The sequence below is a fragment of the Eleutherodactylus coqui genome, chromosome 6, assembly GCF_035609145.1.
Source record: "Eleutherodactylus coqui strain aEleCoq1 chromosome 6, aEleCoq1.hap1, whole genome shotgun sequence".
NCBI classification, from domain to species: Eukaryota; Metazoa; Chordata; class Amphibia; order Anura; family Eleutherodactylidae; genus Eleutherodactylus; species Eleutherodactylus coqui.
The window spans coordinates 57934079-57955585 of NC_089842.1; the positions used below are offsets into that span (position 1 = coordinate 57934079).

The 21507-nt window shown below is 42.7% G+C and overlaps 1 protein-coding gene across 8 annotated transcripts in view; it reads left to right on the top strand.

The window, feature by feature from the left end:
- SAMD11 (sterile alpha motif domain containing 11) overlaps positions 1-21507 on the top strand; it is a 240511-nt gene that overhangs the window by 200359 nt on the left and 18645 nt on the right. For all 8 annotated transcript variants that reach the window (XR_010793141.1, XM_066606881.1, XM_066606878.1 and 5 more), the window contains exons 7-8: positions 4484-4645; positions 10827-10977. Coding sequence is in view for 7 of the 8 variants with exons in the window: in XM_066606881.1 (XP_066462978.1) it covers positions 4484-4645; positions 10827-10977 (313 nt within the window). In the remaining variant the exon portion in view is untranslated. The remainder of the gene's footprint in view (positions 1-4483; positions 4646-10826; positions 10978-21507) is intronic.

Consider the following 21507-nt stretch of genomic DNA (forward strand, 5'->3'; position numbering starts at 1 on the left):
TGCCCGTGTTAAACCGTCCTTACTCCACAGGTCAACACCTTAATATTACCTTTTGAAGTCAGTTAGAGTGCTCCAGGCCCTAATTTTACCTTTTTAGTGGCCAAGCAATAAGAACTTTCATGTACATTAATGGACAAGAATGCAAAAGGTTAAGGTCCATTCACGCTGGCGTATTTCCTATCCCTGTGCACACGGACCCTTTCTAGCCAGTTTGGCTATTCACCCAGGTTTAATCACAGCATGTTCTATTTTGGTCCACATAGTGAACTGGAATCATATATGTAATGTCCACTTCCCATCGGGATTGGACAGCACATGCATATGCGTCCGTGTACTGTCCGATGCGAGTTGCTGCTGAGAAGCTCAGGCACAACTCTCCTATGCCTGCGTAAATGGCCCCTCTGGCTCCAGTAACAGGCTTTTACGATATGTGTGCACAAAGCGGGTCCATAGTGGATGTGCTGAAAATCCGCGATGGCAAAGCTGTGGAAATGCTGCAGATTTCTCCCTTTGCTGCAAATGTTTACTTTGAATCTGAAGAATGTCAACTGTTGGCAGCGCAAAATCCAAATTCTGCACCGCAGGACAATTCCGCGTGGATTTTTTCCACAGCCTGTGGATGAGATTTGTTATGCCCCAAGCATTAATATGTCGCAGTTTGTTGCAGTAGTTTCTGCGAATAAATATCTGTTCCATACATGTGAATGGGTTGCTTTTGCAGCAGTGTCTGGATATTTTGCAAGCCCAATTCAGATGAACATGGCAGTCATAGAAATTCTGCACCAAATCTGCTGAGTGTGAATATACCCTTAGGTGCACAGGTGACCTGGCTCCTGGGATTTGTCCAGCCCTGCATTAGTCATCTAGTTCAATCTAGGCCATTCCTTTGGGGAATAAAGATTTCCAGGAAAGGGATAATGAATGCATTACAGAAGCACATTACTTGTACAGTAATACTGATGATAGCAAGTTGCATATTTTTAAAGCATGTGACTATTTATATTCACTTACTTTTGTGCCCTTCCACAACTCAATTCTGCTATTGTATCCTAATCGTCCTAATGATCTGAATAGAATGCTAGAACTGCAGTCAAGACTGACACCTAGTGAGAGCCTTGCAGACAAATGAAGCAAAGGGAATTTAAATCTGCATACATCAGACATGGCTGTTTAAACCGCTTCACACAAGAGGATTGTTCAGGGACTTATGTTTGCAGGTGTTGATTTTTATATTGGTTTAGGGGTAAATGCTACATTGTATAGGGACCTTGGTAGCTATAAAAGGATTCCCTTGGAGAGCACTCAGGCGCTCTATAACATATTGTTTGATAAGTAGTTTGGGTATCTGTCCACTCTATGACCTATTCAACCTTTCCAGCTGCTCGGAATACGGCACTGCGGTCACTAATTAGCTGAAACTTCTCATTCAGTCACTAGATGATTGTTCTCCTTGTGAGTCATTGGGGAAGAAAGACAGACAGACAGATGCTGCTGTCTGGTCCATCCATCACCTTTCTGGTGCCTCTTGGAGATTTGGCTGGATCAATGTCCAGTCTTTGGCCATATTAGCTGGTAATGACCAGAGCAGACACCGGAAAGCTCTAGTGAGCATGGTATTAGCGAGGGCTGAGTGCATTTAAAGCTCTAGATCAGGTTTTGTCTGGCCTACTTGGTAATTAGAGACCCATGTCTTGGTGGTTTCTCTTTTTCTTCTAATCCAGAAGTATCAGCAGATTATGATGTGAACCTTTATGCGTCCAGGCATATCGCAAATCTCTGTATCAACAATCGTGTCATTTCCCTAAATAACATGTAACGAGTAAGGACACGTGATTGGAGATTTTTATGTGTACCTACTGATCACTGAAATCCTCTCTGAATAGAAGAAAGCACAAAATAACCTTAATAACATAAATTTTTGACCATAGTAAAGTTCCTATAACTATAATCTCCAACCACTTTCCCTACAGCTCTTGTGAAACTACAACTCCAGTATGCCTCGATAGCCACCGTCTGCTTTATTTGCAAAGAATCGCTAAAAGTTTTGAAAGTTTTTAGTAAACTTTTTCGGCTGCTTGCTGCGGGAACTTTGGAAACAGACTGCTTGTGGATTATCAGACAATGATGAATTAGTCTGATACCTTTTGGCAGAAGAATGGTGCTTGCCACTTTTTCCTGCCACGCTATAAAAACCACCCCATACGCTCTTAATTCCCTACCTGATATCACAAGATCTCAATAAGCAGAAGAAAACTGATTTCAATCTTCATCGGGATGCCAAATGGGAGTTCTCGAAATTGTAAATTGGGAGCCAACACACCCCGTGTGCATAGTTTATGATCATCTGAGAGTAGGGGATGCCTTGGTGACCATTGGAATTGTTGAGCTGTCTCAATAGCCAGTCTTGTCAGGGATTTCAAGTATGCGTTGGTTCAGTAGTGTCGGGCTCTCTTGTGTACTGGGAGTTCTTCAAACTTATGTTGATCAAAATTGTCACTACTTCCGTTTCTGTTTTCTCTTTGATTGCTTTATAAAGGCAATGAACATTGTAGCCTTCAAACTCCACTTGTTTCTATTCATTGCACAGTGCTTGTAGAAAGTCTCTTACATTCAGTAAATCATTTTATGCTTCTTAGAGTAGTAGTCTCTTTTGTTTGTTTTCGTGCTCTGGAAGCGCCACACTCCTGTCTTTATGAATGTAATTACGTTTTCTTTCCCCCAAGGCTAACTCTGCCTATCTTCAGAAAGGTCACCGAGTAGCGCATGTACAGGTGATGGAACACTATAAATATACACGCAGGGGCCTCTGGAGACACATCTTTGATCAGTCTATGTACCCAGGTGTGCATCAACATCATTGGGCCTTTAGAAAATGAAGACTCAGGTGCAGGTGTGAAGCTCGAGAATATTGTGTTATACCAGGGCTGAAAAAAATTACTATTTATTAGATTCGCTCCAGGAGCCTCTTTGATACAATTTTAGTAGCCAGATGATGAAAGCTCCCATAGTCGTTTAAAAAACTGCAACAGAAAGTTACAGTATATACACCAACAAGTTTGTAGATATGTTGCCCAACTTTGTTCTACATTCAGTGCCTATGCTTTTCATACTTCTTGTAGTCTATGGAAATGGCTGAAAGGTTAAAGAGCATCATTCAGGGAGCCTGAAAGAGTTGTTTATCATCAGAGCCGTTTCAGGAATTCTGGTTGGTCGAAAAGACTGCTCGGACTTTCTAATTTATCATGTTGACCCTCTGATCTGGGGATTAGAGAGCCATATAGGTGCACCCAATAATTTTTTGTATTTGTAATTGTTCTAAAATTAAGACCTTTGTCAGGTCCTGGAGCATCTTTAATATCTAATCAATAGAATAGTTGGCGCACCTGTTTTACTGTACATGTATGATATTTATTTAGGAGCGAATTCTGGGCTTTGTGAGGTGATACATATAGTGTAAGATTACAGTTCCCTAGCTATTCCTAAAAGGTGGATCTGGGTGGGTATTGTTTATCCTTGTAGAGAATGCCAAGTTGGCATGGGGAGACTTTAGTAGCCCATACTGTGCTCCTGCAGGAAATAAGGTATGTAAATGGAGATAGTCTAATGCCTCTGTAGGTTGCCTGTTGGAAGGTAGCTTCCTTATATGTCAATGTCCAACCTCCTAACAGGTCTAGAAAGGTGGAGGCTGATATGGTATTGATGTCTGGCAGGAAATGTGCTCGTAAGGCAACTAGTTGCAGCAGGAGCCTCTCCCCTCTAACCTGTCTGCAGTAAATATCATTAAAGGGGTAATTCCCAAGATTGACTTTTATAACTTATCCACAGTGCAGGTGATAAAAGTCTGATTGGTGGGGGTCTCATCACTGAGACCACCACTGATCCCTGATAATGCAGTGAGGAGGAGCTTGAATGGAGCCCAAGTTGAGCATATGCGGTGCAGCTCAATTCATTTCAATGGGGCTGATGGATAGTGCAAGTACAAGTGCTTGGCTATCTCTGGCAGCTCCAATGGAAATGAATGCAGGAACACAATGTCTGTTCAACCTTCTCTCAATTCAAGTTACTTCTCACTGGGGATGGTGCAGTAAGCCCTCACTGAGGAAGAATCATTCTTAGAATTGGTCGGGGTTTCAGCATTGAGAACCCCACTGATTAGATTTCTAGCTCCTATCCATTGGATAGGTGATAAAAGTCAATCTTGGAAATACCTTTTTAAGCACTACCCCTTCCGTTGTCCCCCAGCCAAAAATGGAAAACAAATCATCAGGAACTCCTGTGTTCTCTTCAGGATTTTTACAAGACTGTTTCAGAACGCTCCTCTTTATATTTACTCTTCATTTCTAGGTTTAATGCGCCTCTAACCGCAGTCACTTTAGCCTTGTGTAAATAGTTGTCATAATGTCACATGCAATTTGTGTCCTTTTTTTTTTATTTCTTAACAGACAAAAAGTTTGCTAAGTTTTAATTTTATTTTCTTCTGCAGAAAACTCCCAGACTCCTTTACTGGAGGAGCCATTGGCTCAAATGACCCCCGAAGAGCACTACAGACGTATGATGTCAGCACTTAACGAGCATGGTAGTTTTGAGGAACAGCAGCAACGACTGTACCAACTGGCCAACACTATGGCAGTACCTACCCACAGTGGTAAGAATGGGGACCTCCAGTGACGTATATTTTGAGCAAATGTAACTGATTCTATGACAAGTAAACTTTATTTAAAGGGATTTCCCCTTCCTGTAAAGAGATATTGCCATCATTTTATGGTCTGTGGGAACCCTATTGATCCTGAGAATAAAGGGGCCACCCATTCTGCAGGGAACTACAGTGTGGCCCCTGGTTTCCTACAGGTGGCCGGGACCTATTATACATATATCACTTAGAAAAGCAGTAAATCAGTTCTGCATCTGCTTTACTCCTAGTATCAGTGGGAGTCCCAGAGGTTGGTCGCCCATCTATAAGTGATGGTATATACTAGTGATATACCATCACCTTACAAGATGGAAATAACCCTTTTAATTAACATTCTAGTTTTAATAGGATCTTAATTGCTCAATCACAAATCGCTTTTCCTTTTATTTTGTATGTGGATTTGTTATAGTATGAACCGTACTTGAACGTATCGGATATTGATACTGAGGAGCATAACTGTAGGTATCCTGTTGGTCGCAGTGATATTGGTAAAGGCACAGTCCCTTAAAGTAACACCAGCTGTTTTCACAGGGATGAGACAGAGATTCAGAGCACAGATTTCAATAAATCAAGGCCACAGCTCGACTAACCCGTTAGGGCTTTGATTTATTAAAATCATTACTCTCAATCGTGACGGAGAGTTAAGGGGTGGCCTTGATTTATTAAAATGTACCAGCCTGAGGGTGGGGGAAGGGATTTACATCCTCACATAGCGAATGATTCCCTGATAAGAGCTTGAAACTGGCTCCCTTCATTAGCAATACAGGGAGCCTGGAATGTGACATAATCCCATATAATAGGTAATTTAGGAAAAATAAAATACTTGTAAAGAGCAATAAAGACAATTCTGAGGACAGCAGGTAAAGTTAGATTTCTGTTGACTGAAAGTTTAATATTTGACCATGGACATTAAGAAAATAACGAAGTGGAGTGAAGTGTTAGTGTGCTGTGCAGCGGACATAGACCCATCTACTGGAGAAGAAATGAAAAATCCACATACGGCATTGGGACGAAATAAGAGTTTTTACTGTCAGCATCACTTTATTTAGTGTTAATTCATATTCATAGACTCATAGACTGGTAGAGTTGGAAGGGACCTCCAGGGTCATCGGGTCCAACCCCCTGCTCACTGCTCACTAAATCATCCCAGACAGATATTTGTCCAGCCTTTGTTTGAAGACTTCCATTGAAGGAGAACTCACCACCTCCCGTTGTAACCTGTTCCACTCATTGATCACCCTCACTGTCAGAAAGTTTTTTCTAATATCTTATTTGTGTCTCCTCCCTTTCAGTTTCATCCCATTGCTTCTAGTCTTGTACAAATGCGAATAGGGCTGATCCCTCTGCACTGTGACAGCCCTTCAGATATTTGTAGACAGCTATTAAGTCTCCTCTCAGCCTTCTCTTCTGTAAGCTAAACATTCCCAGATCCTTTAACCGTTCCTCATAGGACATGATTTGCAGACCGCTCACCATATTGGTAGTTTTTTTCGGAACTTGCTCCAGTTTGTGTTTTTTTTGATGCCTTTGTTTCCTCTCTGGTTCTTTAACAAAGGCACTGTGCTTACTTGTATAACCAATATGAAAATATTCCCTGCTAGATATTGTAGGATCCAGCAGAGGGAGTATTTCATTAAACAGATCCTGGGTGCATTAGGACTAACTTGAGCTTCCATGTAGTAATCGGGGAGGAAACCCCCTGAGATCTGTGCATGGTGGTCCTTGAGTGTCAGGTGTAGGAGATTACATTTTTAGTTTTTCCCTGGGTTAGGGTTAAAGATTTGCCTTACACATAATATTATACTGTTTATATACTGTATACCGGAAACGGGCAATTTGTTGTGTATCTGCTCCTATGAGAGAACAGAATATCATTTCATCAAGACTCAGTGATTTCTCTTGGGCTGGTCCAATAAACGCTATTCTCATGCATATTATGTCAGATGACAGGACGGCTGGCGCCACTGCGTAGGGACTAAGTGCATTTTAATACATACCTGTATATAGTGACTGCTAGGAGATATCAATAATTAAAGTGCTTCTCCAAGGCCTATGTGAGGTAGGTGAGTGCTTAGAAATCACTTTATAGGGTGAGGCAATATTTGAAGCATGCCCTCTGGTCTCTCTTCCCGGCAATCGTGATACAAATGCAGATCCATGAAAGATTTTATCTCTGCTTTCTCCTGTCTAATATTAATCCTGCCTTCTGATCCTGGCTTTACCCGCAGCCTCCTGGGCTTAAAGTGTCACTCCATGTGATGTTTCCAGCTGTCAGAAAAGCGGCCTGACTTCTGCACATTCAGTGGGGGAGTCAGGGCACCACATCCGGGCCTGTCACTGATAGCAAGCGAGTTAAGCGACATGTCAACAGAAGTTACGAGAATGCTGCAAGGATTTCATTATGAGACACATAGAACCATGTCCATTGATTTACTATGGCGAAAGGATCGCACATTAAAAATGTTATTTTAGATTATATAGTCTTGGGTAACTGTCCCAGGCGATTACAATCACTCAAGCTATATCATCCAGTAAATGACTTGCTGTCAAAAGTTCTATCAAGGCTTTTTTAAATTATACCCATTGCTGGGAAAGCTGGGTGACAGCCAGTGCGGGCTAGGAAAAAAATTGTCATTCTTCTTTTTCGATCTGGTTATGCAGCAATTCTTCTTTCCATATCATTGGCATACTTGTTGTTCAGGACTTTAGTAACGCTGGATGACAATCGACGTGGGGGCTCGAATGACAGCTTTCCAAGAAATGGAGATATATACATGTGTGCGTATATATAGGAGTTGAATAGAAAAGAACAGAAGGGGTTTTGTATTTAATTGTGATTTTTTTTTTTTTTTGTTAATCATAAAAATAGAAGATCTACACTGATTAAAAAAAATCTTATTGTAGTATTTTTCATGCTTTTTGTAACATATGCACCTAGAATATGCCCAAAGGTGTGTGTGTGTGTGTGTGTGTATATATATAATTCAGTAAATACAATTACCCCCTCTTCATCTCTCAAGACAGTCACTTCTTTTACAGTATCTGACATCACCAGCGTTTGTCATCTTTTAGTATTTTTGTCCGGGGCAGCGTCGTACATGCTGTTATCTTGCATTATGTACCGCCATATCCTCCCCACTGTGCCTTCCTTCCTTGTCATTTGTACTGTGCACAGTTTCTCTCTGGCACTCAGCTGTGCCCTCAATGACTATTTTGCCACTCTGCGCTGACAGGAGAGCTGCGGTTAGTCTTGCAGGTCATGCTGAAAAGTATAGGGAACGTGGTATGGGTTAGGACAGACTTTTAAAGGGACATTAACCTAAAGCCTTCTCTAAGAATACTGTACTATTGAATGCAATCTGTTCTGGGTTATCAGCATTTCACTGTAGTTTGTTAGGCAGTGTTCTTGCATATCCTGCAGTACGGATGGTTTGCCCTTTGGTGTGGCCAGAACTGATCCTATAACATTAATTGCATTAGTTTTGATACAGGATGCCAGAGAGAAAAAAATGTTGCACGCAGTATTTTTCTGTCTGGCTTCAGACGCCAGCCTCGACCGCTGCGCACAAAGTGCATAAAAATATTGTCAGTTGAGTCCGGCTTCCAAACAACAGTCTGCAATTGATATGTGGGAACCAGGCTTGATAACGTTACTTGCAAGAAATCCTTCAATCCCATGATATCATCTTTACATCATATTTTTTCATACCTTGCATACTTTGAGTTTAGGGTCCTTTTGAACAGTACGATTTGTCCAACAACTATTGCTCATGTGCTTTCGATTCTTCAATGAATAACATAGTAACATAGTATGCAAGGCTGAAAAAAAGACAAATGTCCATCCAGTTCAGCTTGTTTCCAGCCACCCCTTGTTGATCCAGAGGAATGCAAAAAAAAAAACAACAAATGAGGCAGAAGCCAATTTACCCCATTTGCTGGAAAAAATCCTTCCTGACTCCATAATGGCAGTCAGAATAATCCCTGGATCAACATTTGAAAGTTCCTACCTGACTCCAAGACATGAATCAACAACCCCGCTGCTTATTTAATGTTTATATCCTGCAATGTTGTAGCACTCCAAAAAGACATTGAGTTTCTTCTGAAATTCCTCTATCGATTTTGCCATCACCAGGCCGTCAGGCAGAGAGTTCCACAGTCTCACTGCTCTTACAGTAAAGAACCCTCTTCTGTATTGGTGATGGAACCTGCTGAATCTAGTCGTAGCGGATGCCCTCTTGTTACCGTTGCAGTCCTGAGAATAAACAGATCATGGGAGAGATCCTTGTATTGTCCCCTCATGTATTTATACATAGTTATTTGGTCACCCCTTAAGAAGGCTTAGCGTGCCAGATGATTATCGTTGGGTTTTTATGCATGCATAAAATGAATAAGTGCATGAATTATCATTCATTGTTCGGTCATTGGCCATATACACACTAAACGATTATTGTTCAGTTTCATACAATCCAACGATACCTTCTTAAAGATACAGCCATTCACTATGTGACAGTATTGCCCATAATTGGAGGCTTTATAAGCTGCTCTCCTATAGGCTTTTTAATTTAGTGTTATCAATGGTAAATAAATGGTGGGGGGCTGTTTGTGCACGGATAGCATTGTGAACTGGTAATATAGCAGAAGCAACAGAGTACATTTTGGGTAGATAGTATGGCAGTTGCTAGGAAAGGGATGTGGTACTTTTAAGATTCTGCAATGTCCAAATGTAAATTTGATTATTATCTCTTGGTGGTCAGACAATTTTAGCTTGCAGACTATTCAGGCTTCTTTTACATTTGCTGATGCCCCTTCCCCCTCCTATCTCTGTGGCTTGCGTTCCTAAAGCCGCCAGCTCTGACAGGCTATGACACCCCCGTGACTGCCAAGCACTGCAGCTGGGAAGCCCCCCCAGGCTGAACTGCCATATCTCATCTACACAGCGCATCTCACGGATCGCTCAGGATCCAGCTACACAGTTGGTAACCCGGAGCCTCAGACTCCAGGATCTGTGACAGGCAGACATAGCCCAACTCAAAGCACTACCTCCAGGCAACATGATCAGCACCCCTAGGAAGGCAATTAACCAAGCTGTGTTAATTGTGTCTGGGCCATCTATGCTCATAATGATCATTGATTGCGCCGCCGCCTCTTTTTGTCATTATTACACATCGTCCAGAATGAATCATGCCATGGCAGACGAATGAATGCACTTGCCGTCTGTTTAGCGATAGGTCTGCCCTATATGTATTATGTCTATATTGTCATCAACTTTATCATTTTGTCGGTCTGAATTAACACTGGCGTTTTGTGGTAACGTGATTGACTCGCTAGTACTGAAGAGTCGCAATTTTGGGTTTCAGAATACATTTATGCCAATGTGACTGCGTACATTAGCATTGGAGAATGGCACGATCACACAAGCTGTAGTCCACTAATATTTGTCTAGTCACATACTAACACAGAGCAGGTTTTATTCACATTTCATCCTGTTGCGCCTGGAAAATCGCTTTTACTCAATTGCATCACACATTTCTTCCATCGTCAAAACTGGGACGGGAGCCTGAGGAGAGGAGGAGGAATTCTAGCCCTACAAACTTAGGTGGGGGTAAGGAACTTGGGATGCTTAGTTTTCAGGGACTTGGGTATAAGATGACTTCTAAAAGTAATAGAAGTGTGTTACCATATAGGAGACATAATCTAGTGATGGCAAACGGAATCTAAAGAGCAAAGATTTTTTGGAACTAGATTTTGGTCTTTTTCACTTGGGAAGAAAGTGTTGGCCCGCCCCTCTCGCAACCCCCCACCCCGGGGGTGACTCGGCTCCGTATGTTTTCAAGTTTAGTTCCAGTGCTAGAAAAACATGTGGTTTTGATTGTTTAGTTCTGAGAGAAGGGGAAGAAAGAAACCGCTAAGGAGAAGATAGAGAACTGAACAAAAGAGGTCAAGAGATGGAGAGAGAGAATGATAAGGAGCAGGATGATCTCTGGGAGCAGCCAGGTAACGCTCTCACATACTGGGATGAGTTAGGTAAGGGAGGAAGGATTGCTCCGGATATCTCTTGTCAGGAGACCACTGCCGAATAGTTTGCAGCACTCCAGGGTGTTTCAGTTTGACACAGTTTCCGCTCTTCTTTTGGCAGATCTGCTTCGGGCACGACAAGAAGTGGCAGCTGCTGTGGTGCGAAACCCAGGAGCAATGGAAGCTCACATGCCCACCTCCAGTAACTCCTCAAGTCAGAGGAGGAAGCAAGGCCTGCCACAACATCGGGACACCTCCCACTTCACTGACAGGTAAAGTATGATCTGTGCTGACCATGTATAAGGACTGGAGACTGAAGAATTCAGCTTATATATGTACTTATTATGATAGTCTTATATTATCATTATTTTCTTTGTTTTGTTTACCAACTTGTAGCTACTGGCAAGGAGTGCAAATGAAAGTGAGAATATCTTCAGAGGGGTTCAGTAGCTTTATGTGATTAGGATTATATATGCTTAGGAGTGAAGATCGTATAAAATGACATTGGTAGGGTATGAAGAAGGGAGGCAATGCTTGTGGAAGCGTTGTGTGTATATAGTGATATGAGGTGCATTCAAGTTCTAAATATCCCAGAAAGCTGAAAATATTGTTACTCCTCAACATAATATCACTATGGACCTACACATTTTTCACAACATCCACACCATGTTTGCGTGGCCGCTGCGAATGCTTCTTTAGGGATCTGTTTTGCCCGCTGGAAAAGGGCTGATTCAAGAGCAGCACAACTGGAAAGTGTGAGACCACGGAGAACGTCCTTCTGAAAAACAGCATCCACGTCTCATCCATTATGACAATTGATGGAATGAAGTTACCACTCACACCGTCATCATGTGTCAAGATGGCCTGCCACACGTGAATCCTTGTGATGGTCGGTTAACGTTCGCGGCATCCACTTGGCGGAAACATTCGGCATCTTCAGGTCTTTGCACAGGATTGTATGCACAGATCCTATACAAATGCCTACTTTGCAGCAATCTCTTCCACGGCCAATTGGCAGTCCTCCATATTCACTTTCTTCATTCGTGCAATCGTATTATTTGCCTGGCTCGCGTGGCCAAGGCTCCTTTTGGTTTGTTCTCGCACAACATTCGGCCTTCTTTGAACTGTCGCACTGACAATCGCACATTTTGCACATTCATGACAACTTCACCACGTCTCGCTGAACTGACGATGAATGTTGATGGGTGTCATTCCATGCAAGTAATGAAAACGGATGATTACACGCTGATCTTGAGAGCATGTTTAACACTTAAAATAGCGACATCCACATTCCAACTCCAGCCGCTGTTACGTGGGTTCATGCACTGGACGATGATGCCATCTGTCTCACCCATCCCTGAAAGAGGCCAGCGTCTTCTAAAATGTGTCCCATGTTTCTATTTGCTCCTATTCCCAATGAAAGAATTAGGAGACCTTAGAACTTGAGTGCGCCTCATAGATCTATAGGCTTATAGCTAGGCTTTTCTGCTCCTAGAGAAAATATATAATTTGTTGCCCTAGGCTTTGCCAAGGCAAAGTAGCTTGTTGGTGCCCACTTGGCACTCAAGACATGTGCTCTACTAGCACCTTCTAGCTTTACTTCAGTAAAGACACTTTATGTCCATATAGCATTCAGTATGGACCTCAATGTGTCAACGAATCCCATCTTCTGCTGGTGGTCCGAATATAGGAGCTTAAGGGTGGATACATCCTCCGTTTTAGAGCATAACACCTAGGATAGGGAAATTGGAGCAAACATGACTTCGTATTAGTATTTAGTTCTACTATTGGAACTGATTTTGTGCTTATGGCTTGTGTCTCACCTAATATCTAAAATAAAGGTTGTTAGGTAGTAGGCGAGCACAAGTTCAGGCTCATTTCCTGAGAGCGGCTCATCCAGCATTGTGGGACGCTGCATTAGCTAAATAACTTTACAGATTGAAAGGTTAGTTATGTGTGAAAGTGAGTAAGAAATAGTGTGTGTGGGCAACTGCAACAGCCTTGACGCACGGCACACCAAGAGTGGGATTGTGCAAACTTCCACATATACTGTAGGTGTCTCGCATAGCTTCTCTGTAAGCACGCACGTGACAAGATTTAGGTCATCGGAACAGCTTCTAGCCAGAAATGAAGGCTCTTTAACAGCATTTAAAGGTGTTGTTTTAGCAGAACAACATCTTACCAATGTGAAGCTAGTAGCAGTTAGCTGATTACTACAGGTCCGGCTTCTCTAACCTCCAAAGATCAGCTCTTATTGCTGGGGAGATATATATAACACCATGTAACTTATTTTTATCAACTCAATTGGCTTCCTACTGTGACTATTTGGCAAGTTTACAGAATCCACAACAATGGTTCAAGTACACAGCTTTGCTATATTGTGCACAGATCCTGACTGTACTTGCCCTTAAAAGGAAACGGTCATTTGAGCTCCATAAGTTAGGTTAATGGGAATCAAAGGTGAGAAAATGGGGAACTGTGTTTCATACTCACTGGGTTTCTCTTTCGCCGTGTCCCCACAAAGTTGTTGCATGCACTATTTTCAGCCATCAGTAAGCGCATGCTCTCCCATTCATCTCTATGGTAGACCGCGTGTACACAGCTGGCTGAAAATCACACTGTGTGGGGTGGCAACTACATGGCGCACAAACAGGGCGCCCTATGATTATTAAACATAGCTCCCCGTTCCCTCAACTTTGAGTTCCATAAGAAAGTCTATGGGGCTCAAACATGATGACAAATTTTCTTTTTCAGGTGCCCATGCACCTGAATAGCTGTTGGCCTAACATTGATTTGACCAAAAACTATTTCTCTTGACTCCCTTGTACTCATGAATGCCCAGTTCAGCCAAGTGTTCACTTGTTTTTGGTAGGGAGAATGGAAAAAACCACAGCCAGACAGTTCTGGGGAGCAGCTTATCTCTAGGGGGACAAAAGGATTGGTCATTGATATTCAGTATGCCCAATCCTCCTATGTCCTCACATCAACTGTTGGGCTAAAGTTTAGAGGCGTCTATATACATGTGGATCCAACCAGTCTAATGTATATGGGGGCCTTTAGAGGTAATACTACTAGAGGAGTAAAATCTGACACATGATTAAACATGGCAAGGTTGATTTCCATGTGATTGATTACCTTCCATGTATAAGTGCATACAGAGATAGCTATCAATCACTGAGTGGCACCACCCACTGGACTCCTAAGCACAGGAAGAGCAGGGATTTCAATCAATGAGTCACAGGTTTTTCAGAAAACTGTAGCAACCTGATATAAAGTAGCCATCGACAGCTCTTCACCCGTAGTATTAGAGGGACTTTAAAGGACCAAATGCACATTAGACTTAATTCGCCCAAACTCCCTGTTAAGGGCAGGGTCTGGCGAATATCTAATGTAGATGGGAGCGGTTCAACTTTTCCTTAACAGATGTCAAGGGAAAAGGAGGATTGGGGACGTTGAACTTCAACAGCTGATCCTTTTGTTTCCTGGGACATAAGCCGATGTCAGAGCCGTCTAGCTGCTGCTTACCTCCCTGAATAACGTTTGGCCGAACCAACATGTGGAAGTAGCTGTCAGACAAACTATCTTTCATCCAACTGTTGTTTAAAATGTATTGCGATCTGTTGTTTGCTGTGAGCAACCATTTTAGACTGACTAATATTCTTCAATGGGATGAAGAACAAGTTCAGGGAAAATATCTGCCCCCATTTTGAGTACCACTGTAAACATTGCAAAAAGCTTTTCTATTGCTTGAATATGGAGGGATCTGTGCAGAGCATTACTGAGGAAGGATGGGTGTTTATGTTAGCCGCCAAGCTTGGAAGATGAAAAAATGGTACAATCCTTTAATTGTTCCCCTGGAAAATGGCTCTACCGATTCTTAATCACAGTTTATTTTCCACTTTTCTGTAATTGTCATTCCTGGCCTTTATTGCTCTCTTTTTCCTCCCTTGTAGTGTCCGTTGTCACAAAGGGATTGTTGGTTTCTAAGCGAGATTGCATGGTTTTAAGATATTAATCTCACTCCTTGGAAAGATGACTAGGCTTCGAGCTCTGGAAGGATGTGTGGGATCAGCCCCGGCAGTAGAATTGCATTAAGTATGACAGTGTTGTGGGAACACAAGTGAGCGAAGGGGCTTGCACTTTGGCTAACCCTTCCCATCATGGGGAAAGCTGCAGACACAGACACGCCAGTTGTGGGGATTGCATGGTTCCTGTCCAGCATAACTCCAGGAAAACCTCCCAACCTCTGTGTGGCCTGGAAGTCTTCCAGGGAAGTCAGAGGAATAGATGAAGAAAGCATGTTTGGGTGGGGGAAAGAGCAGGAGAGAAGGGAGCAAGTGTGTCTGAGGAGTAAAATCTGGCTCTGACCCGTACTTTCCATCTGGAAGGGAGCTAGACCTTCCTCCTCTGTGCTCCAGACTTGAGGAGGGGAATGCAATGGTTGTTTATCACCAGATAAAGGATCATTGTCTGGGCTGGGCTGGATCTTCTGCCGTTGACGCTGGCGGAGGACTAGTAAATAACGGCTGATTCCAGTAGGGAGGCGGGAGAGTCCTGGGGCTTTCTATAGGATCAGTGTTTGGCAAACAAAAACTGTGGTTGTTTTTCTTCTGTCTGGTGCAGACTTGACAGGGTGGGATTATCCCGCTCCCAGAGGGGCCTGGTGCCAGACAATTTTTTCCCCTAACTAAATAGCAAGTCAAGCCTTAAACTCTTGTGACTGTCATCTCGAAGACTGGCTGAGCTTATCGCTGTCTAAATTTCATGCCTTCACGCCGCAAGGTCCAGTCAGTCCGTTTCACTGTTGACAGAATAATTATGAAGAATGTACCCATGTGCCACATTCCTCGAAATGGCAGAAGTTGGCTGAAAAGTTGGTCACATGGAAACATTGTAGTCGCTGTTTTCTGAGTAATCTAGTGACGGCTTAAACTTTTTTTTTCCTCATCAGAAATAGGTGTTTAATCCTTAAACTGTCTTCATATTTTTGTCATGGCTTGTGTCTTAAACCGAAATCGTGACTCTGCCAGATCTAGTACACAATGGACAACTTTGGAGACCAACAGACCCCATTGACTTATAATGGAGACTGTTGGGTTTCACTTGCAGTGTCTGTCCTTATGATAGGAATAGTAGCGTATGCTGTGCTACTCTTCCCGCCCAGAAATTGCCAGGAAAACGTTACCACAGCCTAACATTTATTTAAAATAATGAAAAATGGGTCTTTACCTAGCAACATCAAAACATTGAAGCATATGTATTATTTGGCTTGTGGCAGAGGAGTTAAACTAGTGACTTTTCCATTGTTTTCTCCAGCCCCTCCCACTATTTCAAAAAGTGGGCGGGGCCAAGTGTTGGGAATGAGATTTTCTATCATTTCTGCCAGAAACTAGTGTAAAGTATAGCTAAAATCTATGCCAGTTTAGGCATAGGTTTTAGTCTGGTGCATGACAAACGTATTAAAAGTCTTGCACCTCTTAAGGGGGTTTTCCGATTAATAAGCACATTGGTGGCAGTTGGTGGACGAAATACATATACAAAAATAACAATATTCGCCTCCGGTCGGTCTGTTTACTTAGTCTCCGGCGGCCATGTAATTGTTTATGCACATGACCACTGCAGCCAATAGGAGGCGCTGACACAGGATGTCATAGGTGATGTTCCATAAGCGGGCTGTGGCTTCTACATTAGAAGCCCATGTGCCTAGTTTACAGGATGTCACCAGGCCAGGAGACCAAGTGACATCATGGGTCAGATATCACAGTGCCATTGTGCCAAAATGGTGTTTCGGTACCATAGAGAGTATATTGCTAAAATGTAGTTCTGGACAGTGAACATCAAAATCTCTCAAGTAGACTTGCGTATGGAATAAGTAAATATAGCCGCTTGTGTTAGAATTGCATTTCTTGTATCCAAGTGGGTCAGGAGGGTTGTTGTCTCTCCTGAAGGACACCCCAACTGACCCACGTCACAGGCCTTTCACTAACTAAGGCAGAAACCTACTGCACATTGATGAGGGGCAAACTGCCTGAAACAGCTGTCTGTGTATGGATTCTGGTTGGTCTCCTATTCCCAATCATTGTTTTAAAGACTTGTTTAAAGAGTCGTACATTGATTTGAAGGAATGCTGCCATCCAATAGGTGGTGCTGCAGAGGTATTGTTCCATCTTCCTAAGGCTGCCTGTCCATGGGTGTTGCGGTATCCCATGGTGAAGCCGCCGCCCGGGAGCAGGAGCCTGCAGGCGGATCTCCGCGGTCAGCCGGATAATCGCCGCGGGGAACGCAGTGAACATTTGCCCGTGGACAGGAGCTCTTATTTGTGAGTGTTCCTGTGCTAGCTTCCTCATGAGTAACAATAGAGCACTGTCCTGTCTGTAAATGTCTTGACTAGATGGTCCAAGCTTCATACTGCCATTCATCTTTGAATTACATGTGAATCTGGACACTAGGTGGCAGTGTTTTACTAGGACTGAATAGGAGCCTGAATGCAATGTTTCTATAGCTGCAGATGTAGAGGAAAATCCATATTTCTAAGCCAGTCATGAGATAATTATGGAGGTAGTATATATTATACGCACTATTACATTAATGAACCATTGAATCTGTTCTCATTTAGATTCTGCGCTGTTACCCATGTGGTTAGAAGGGGTTAAGATCAAGATGAAGCCCGCTAGCCTGGAGCACATAGCTGGAGCTGACAGAATCTCACCCCCCTCTTCCTCCATTCCCATTTCCCTCCCTCAGGCAGGCTGCGTGAGTGGAAGGTAGATTTACGGCAGCCGGAGATAGAGAGAATTATTGCAAGGGGTTGGAAAAGGCTTGGCATGGGGTTAAAATTCCATCCTATCTTCCTGTGTGGGAACTGCAGGAGAGGAGAAATGGGGAAGCACAGTCCGCAGTATACGGCCACAATGTATCCAGGGAACTTGTATCTCTTATGTTTGTACCACAGTTCATATATTCAGTCCTATGTAGTGGGGTATTCGGTAGGCATGCCAGTTCCAGCACAGACTGGGTTGATTTCCGAGCAGCAGATATGGATCAGACATGCCTTCCTGACTACAAATCATCTGATTATTGTTATTTCTACGTGATAGCCCTTTTCTGTTGAATGTCCGTTAGTGTCAGACTTTGGACATGTTTTCTCCGAGCAATGAATGTGAGGATTGTCTAACCTCTAGAGTATAAAGTCACCCTGAAATATAAGCCCGTGAGTAGGCTGGTAACATATGTGACCACCGGTAAGATGCCACAGAGTTTCCCATTCAACTTTCTAAGAATCCTGAATGGTAAATCTGCATACCGTAGTTATGCTGCGACAGTACGGGGTTCAGTGATATATCACAGCAGAAGTAGGTTGATTCATCTTTCGGGGTTCACTGGATGGCAACCCTTTTGTGGGCATCATCATGCAGCCCCGTTACCCGGCTTTCCCAGAAACCGAAGAGGGCAGGACAAGTTCTCCTACAGTCAGAAAGATGCAGTACGGCTCATAAGGTGGTGCAAGTCTCAGATAAACATCTCTCTTTTGCCCAACTCAAAGTGCTTTGATCTTATGCCTAAGGACCGCCTCATACGAGCGTATGCGCACAAACGCATGTGGTAGTGCAGCTTATTTGTGCTGTGATCAAGTTTTTTTTGCACGCGTTTTTGTGCATATTACTGCACTTTTCGCGCTGATGGGGTGATTTTAAAAGACTATTTAGCCTAAATAGTTTCAAATGAGTTCTTTTTCCCCTCAAAATTGTACAGCATAATGAGTAATTGGGTGCACATTTGCACAACTCCCATTGACCTCTATGGGGCCTGTAGTGCGCCAGAATGCTGAGAAAGATGAGTGAATCTATTGAAACCAATGGGTGTTATTCTCTGCGGATTGTGTGCGCAAATACGTCCATCTCAGTCCGCCCTTAAACTTTGCCAAATAAGTCTGTCTCACGGGGCACAAGTAGCTGTATAGCCCTCGCCTAATTCTTACTCAAAGGAATTATGCGAATACATGATAAACCATCCCTCTTTCTACATACCAAGATAAACAACTAAAATATTGTCCCCAAAGCTCAGTGAAAAGAGTGCAGTAGTACCTATTCACTGTATTAAAGGGCTTTGCCCGAGACTAGAGGAAAAAAAAAAAAAGTTTGCTGTTTTTCTAAAAACAGTGCCATATTTGTCTGCAGGCCATGTCTGGTATTGCAGTTCAGCTCCTTTCACAGCAGACCTTTTTTTTTTTCTAGTCCTGGACAAACCCCTTTAAGAAATAGCACTGGATAGGAATGTCTTGCATTATAATACTTTTTCACATATATTTGTATTAAAATGAGGATCAAAGGGGTTTTTCAGATTGGGCTGTCAGAATCTGCTAGGGATAGGATAGGGTTAAGCAGGGCAGTGGCTCATTTTAACCGTATAATGTGTAACCCTGTAATGACTTTAACTATTGATTATTTGAAGGCCATTAGCGCTTATTGTTAAAGAAAAGTCAATACTTTTAAAGCCTTGTGAACCATTTGTCTCCTGTTAAAGGACATATCAAATTTAGCAGCATGCAGCGCAAATCCCTTAATGCCGTGCATGGCTGTAGGAGCAGAAAGCAGAGAAACAGACACAGGATCCGAGGGCTGGATATCAGCCATTCCAGTGCCAGAACAAAATCCGGTATCTAGCCCCTGGCTTCCCAGGCTGATCTGCCATCGATGCTGAAACTTATTTCACACTCCACTATTAAACAGAAAAGACATCCTCTGTGAAAAACGTATCTGCATCAGATTACTGTGTGCGCAGCCGGGTGCAGGCGGAACCGCTTACAAGTCACTAGGATTTAGGGCAGTATGACCCGTAAAGGGGGAAAAAAGACAATAAAGGCCTAATCTAGATTCTTCATATTTTAATAGCAGCATATTGTTCTCTGTTATCAGCCACATCAGGCGAGGAAGTAGCAATCTATAATGTTTATCAATCTATGGAAGTCCAGAAAATGTCTGTCTATACATTCTTTATTTTTGTTTTCACATTCCTCCAATTATAAGAACCTTTAAGGTCCATTTAGACCTGCCCATTTCTTGTTGGAACGAGGGAACCATATATGAGTTCGGTGGTGCAGCCTGTTTATAGAGGTAGATACATCGTTGACACATTCTAACGAGAAATCGTTCAGTCGTTCACATTGGCTGTGAGCGATTATCGCTCATCTCAACAACTTTTTGAACTATAATCGTCCCGTGTAAAAGGACCCTTACATATCTACAGCTCTTTAGACTAAACATTTCATTCCAGATGCTCTCCCTTACATAATCTGACCACTTTGGCAGCCATTTTGAACCAAAATTTGGGAGCTGGGGAAATAAAGGCATAGACCTATTACTATTCATAGGCATTCTGGGGGCAGAGTATAGATGTAATCCATGACTTGGTTCATCCTAATAGCACAGAAGCTATGAGGTCTATGGGACGCCACAATTTTCACTCACACTTGAATTCACACACGTATGGCAACTTGGAGGAGAAAAGTGTTGTACGTGTATACCGAATGGCCGCTTCAAGATGTGCGTGTAGTAGTGTGTTGGATTTCATTTGACCTTTAGAATCGTAGCAATTTTTTGTGGAGTAGATTCCACTAGGTGTTAAAATCATTCGACGGACAGGAAGCTTCTTGTAGTTGCCACTTATGAGATGAAGGTACTTGCAGGCTCTGATTAGCTGACAGGAAGGGTTCATCAGTTCATGCTGCTTGTTCCAAATTCTGACCTCCCATCAGCAGAAATCTGGATTCATCAGACGAGACGATGTTTTGCTACTGTTCATAGTGATCTGATTTTTTTTCTTTTTAGCGTTTTTGCCCATTGGAATCTCGCCTCTTTTGTTTCTTCTAGACCACAACGGCACTCAGACTAGTTGCTTGCTGTTATAGCCCATCTGTGCCAAGGAACGATGAGTTGTGTGTTCTTATGCCATAGTTGGAGCAACATGGTTGTATTCAGCTGTAATTTGCTTGACTTTGCACGGTCAATTCTTGACATCCTCCTCTGACTCCTTTCATTAAGTTGCTTTCACTGGATGTTTTTCAATATACTCTCCACACGGTTGCACAAAAAAATGCCACAAGGTTGGCTGTGTAATTCTGGTCCAGCTAGTTTTGCATCAATGACCAGACCTTGTTGGAAGTCACTCCGGGTTGTTGGGTTTTCCAATGTGGATTTAGACTGCAACTGATCTACAGAAAACTTGGTCACTTGATTTTATTCTGCGCTGTAAAGGCACAAATCTAATTTCCATACAGGGAAGCTCCAATGGTGCAAGGGCCGAGGTCTCTAAAAAAAAGTGGTCACTTAGTGTATAATACATCTGCAAGGGGATGAGGGGGCATTACAAGTTTTCCATGGGGATCTGTAACTAGTTGTTACCCCTGATTATATACATTTCAATGAAAGTTGAGTGAGGAACATGGATGCCAATTTAACCCCCCCATGAACTCGGAGGATTTCCATTTTCGAAAGTGGCAACGCTATGACCATATCTCTCCCCGTGGACTCAGTGATGTCAATCATTATTGTTGTCACCGGAAAACGGGTAGAACTAAGTAATGGCTGAATAGGAGATTTCACCATTTGACAGGAGAGGACGACTGAGGGACGTGTATTTACTGGTGATATAGGGGAAACACTCGTTAATAATGGATTACAATGTAATGAGGATATGTTTATGGTAATTTATGCATTAATTACACTTTGTTTTGTACAGTCCTTGGTTGTAAAGCAGACTATTATCAGTCACATTAGTCAGTGACAGACAAAGGGGGGTATGTT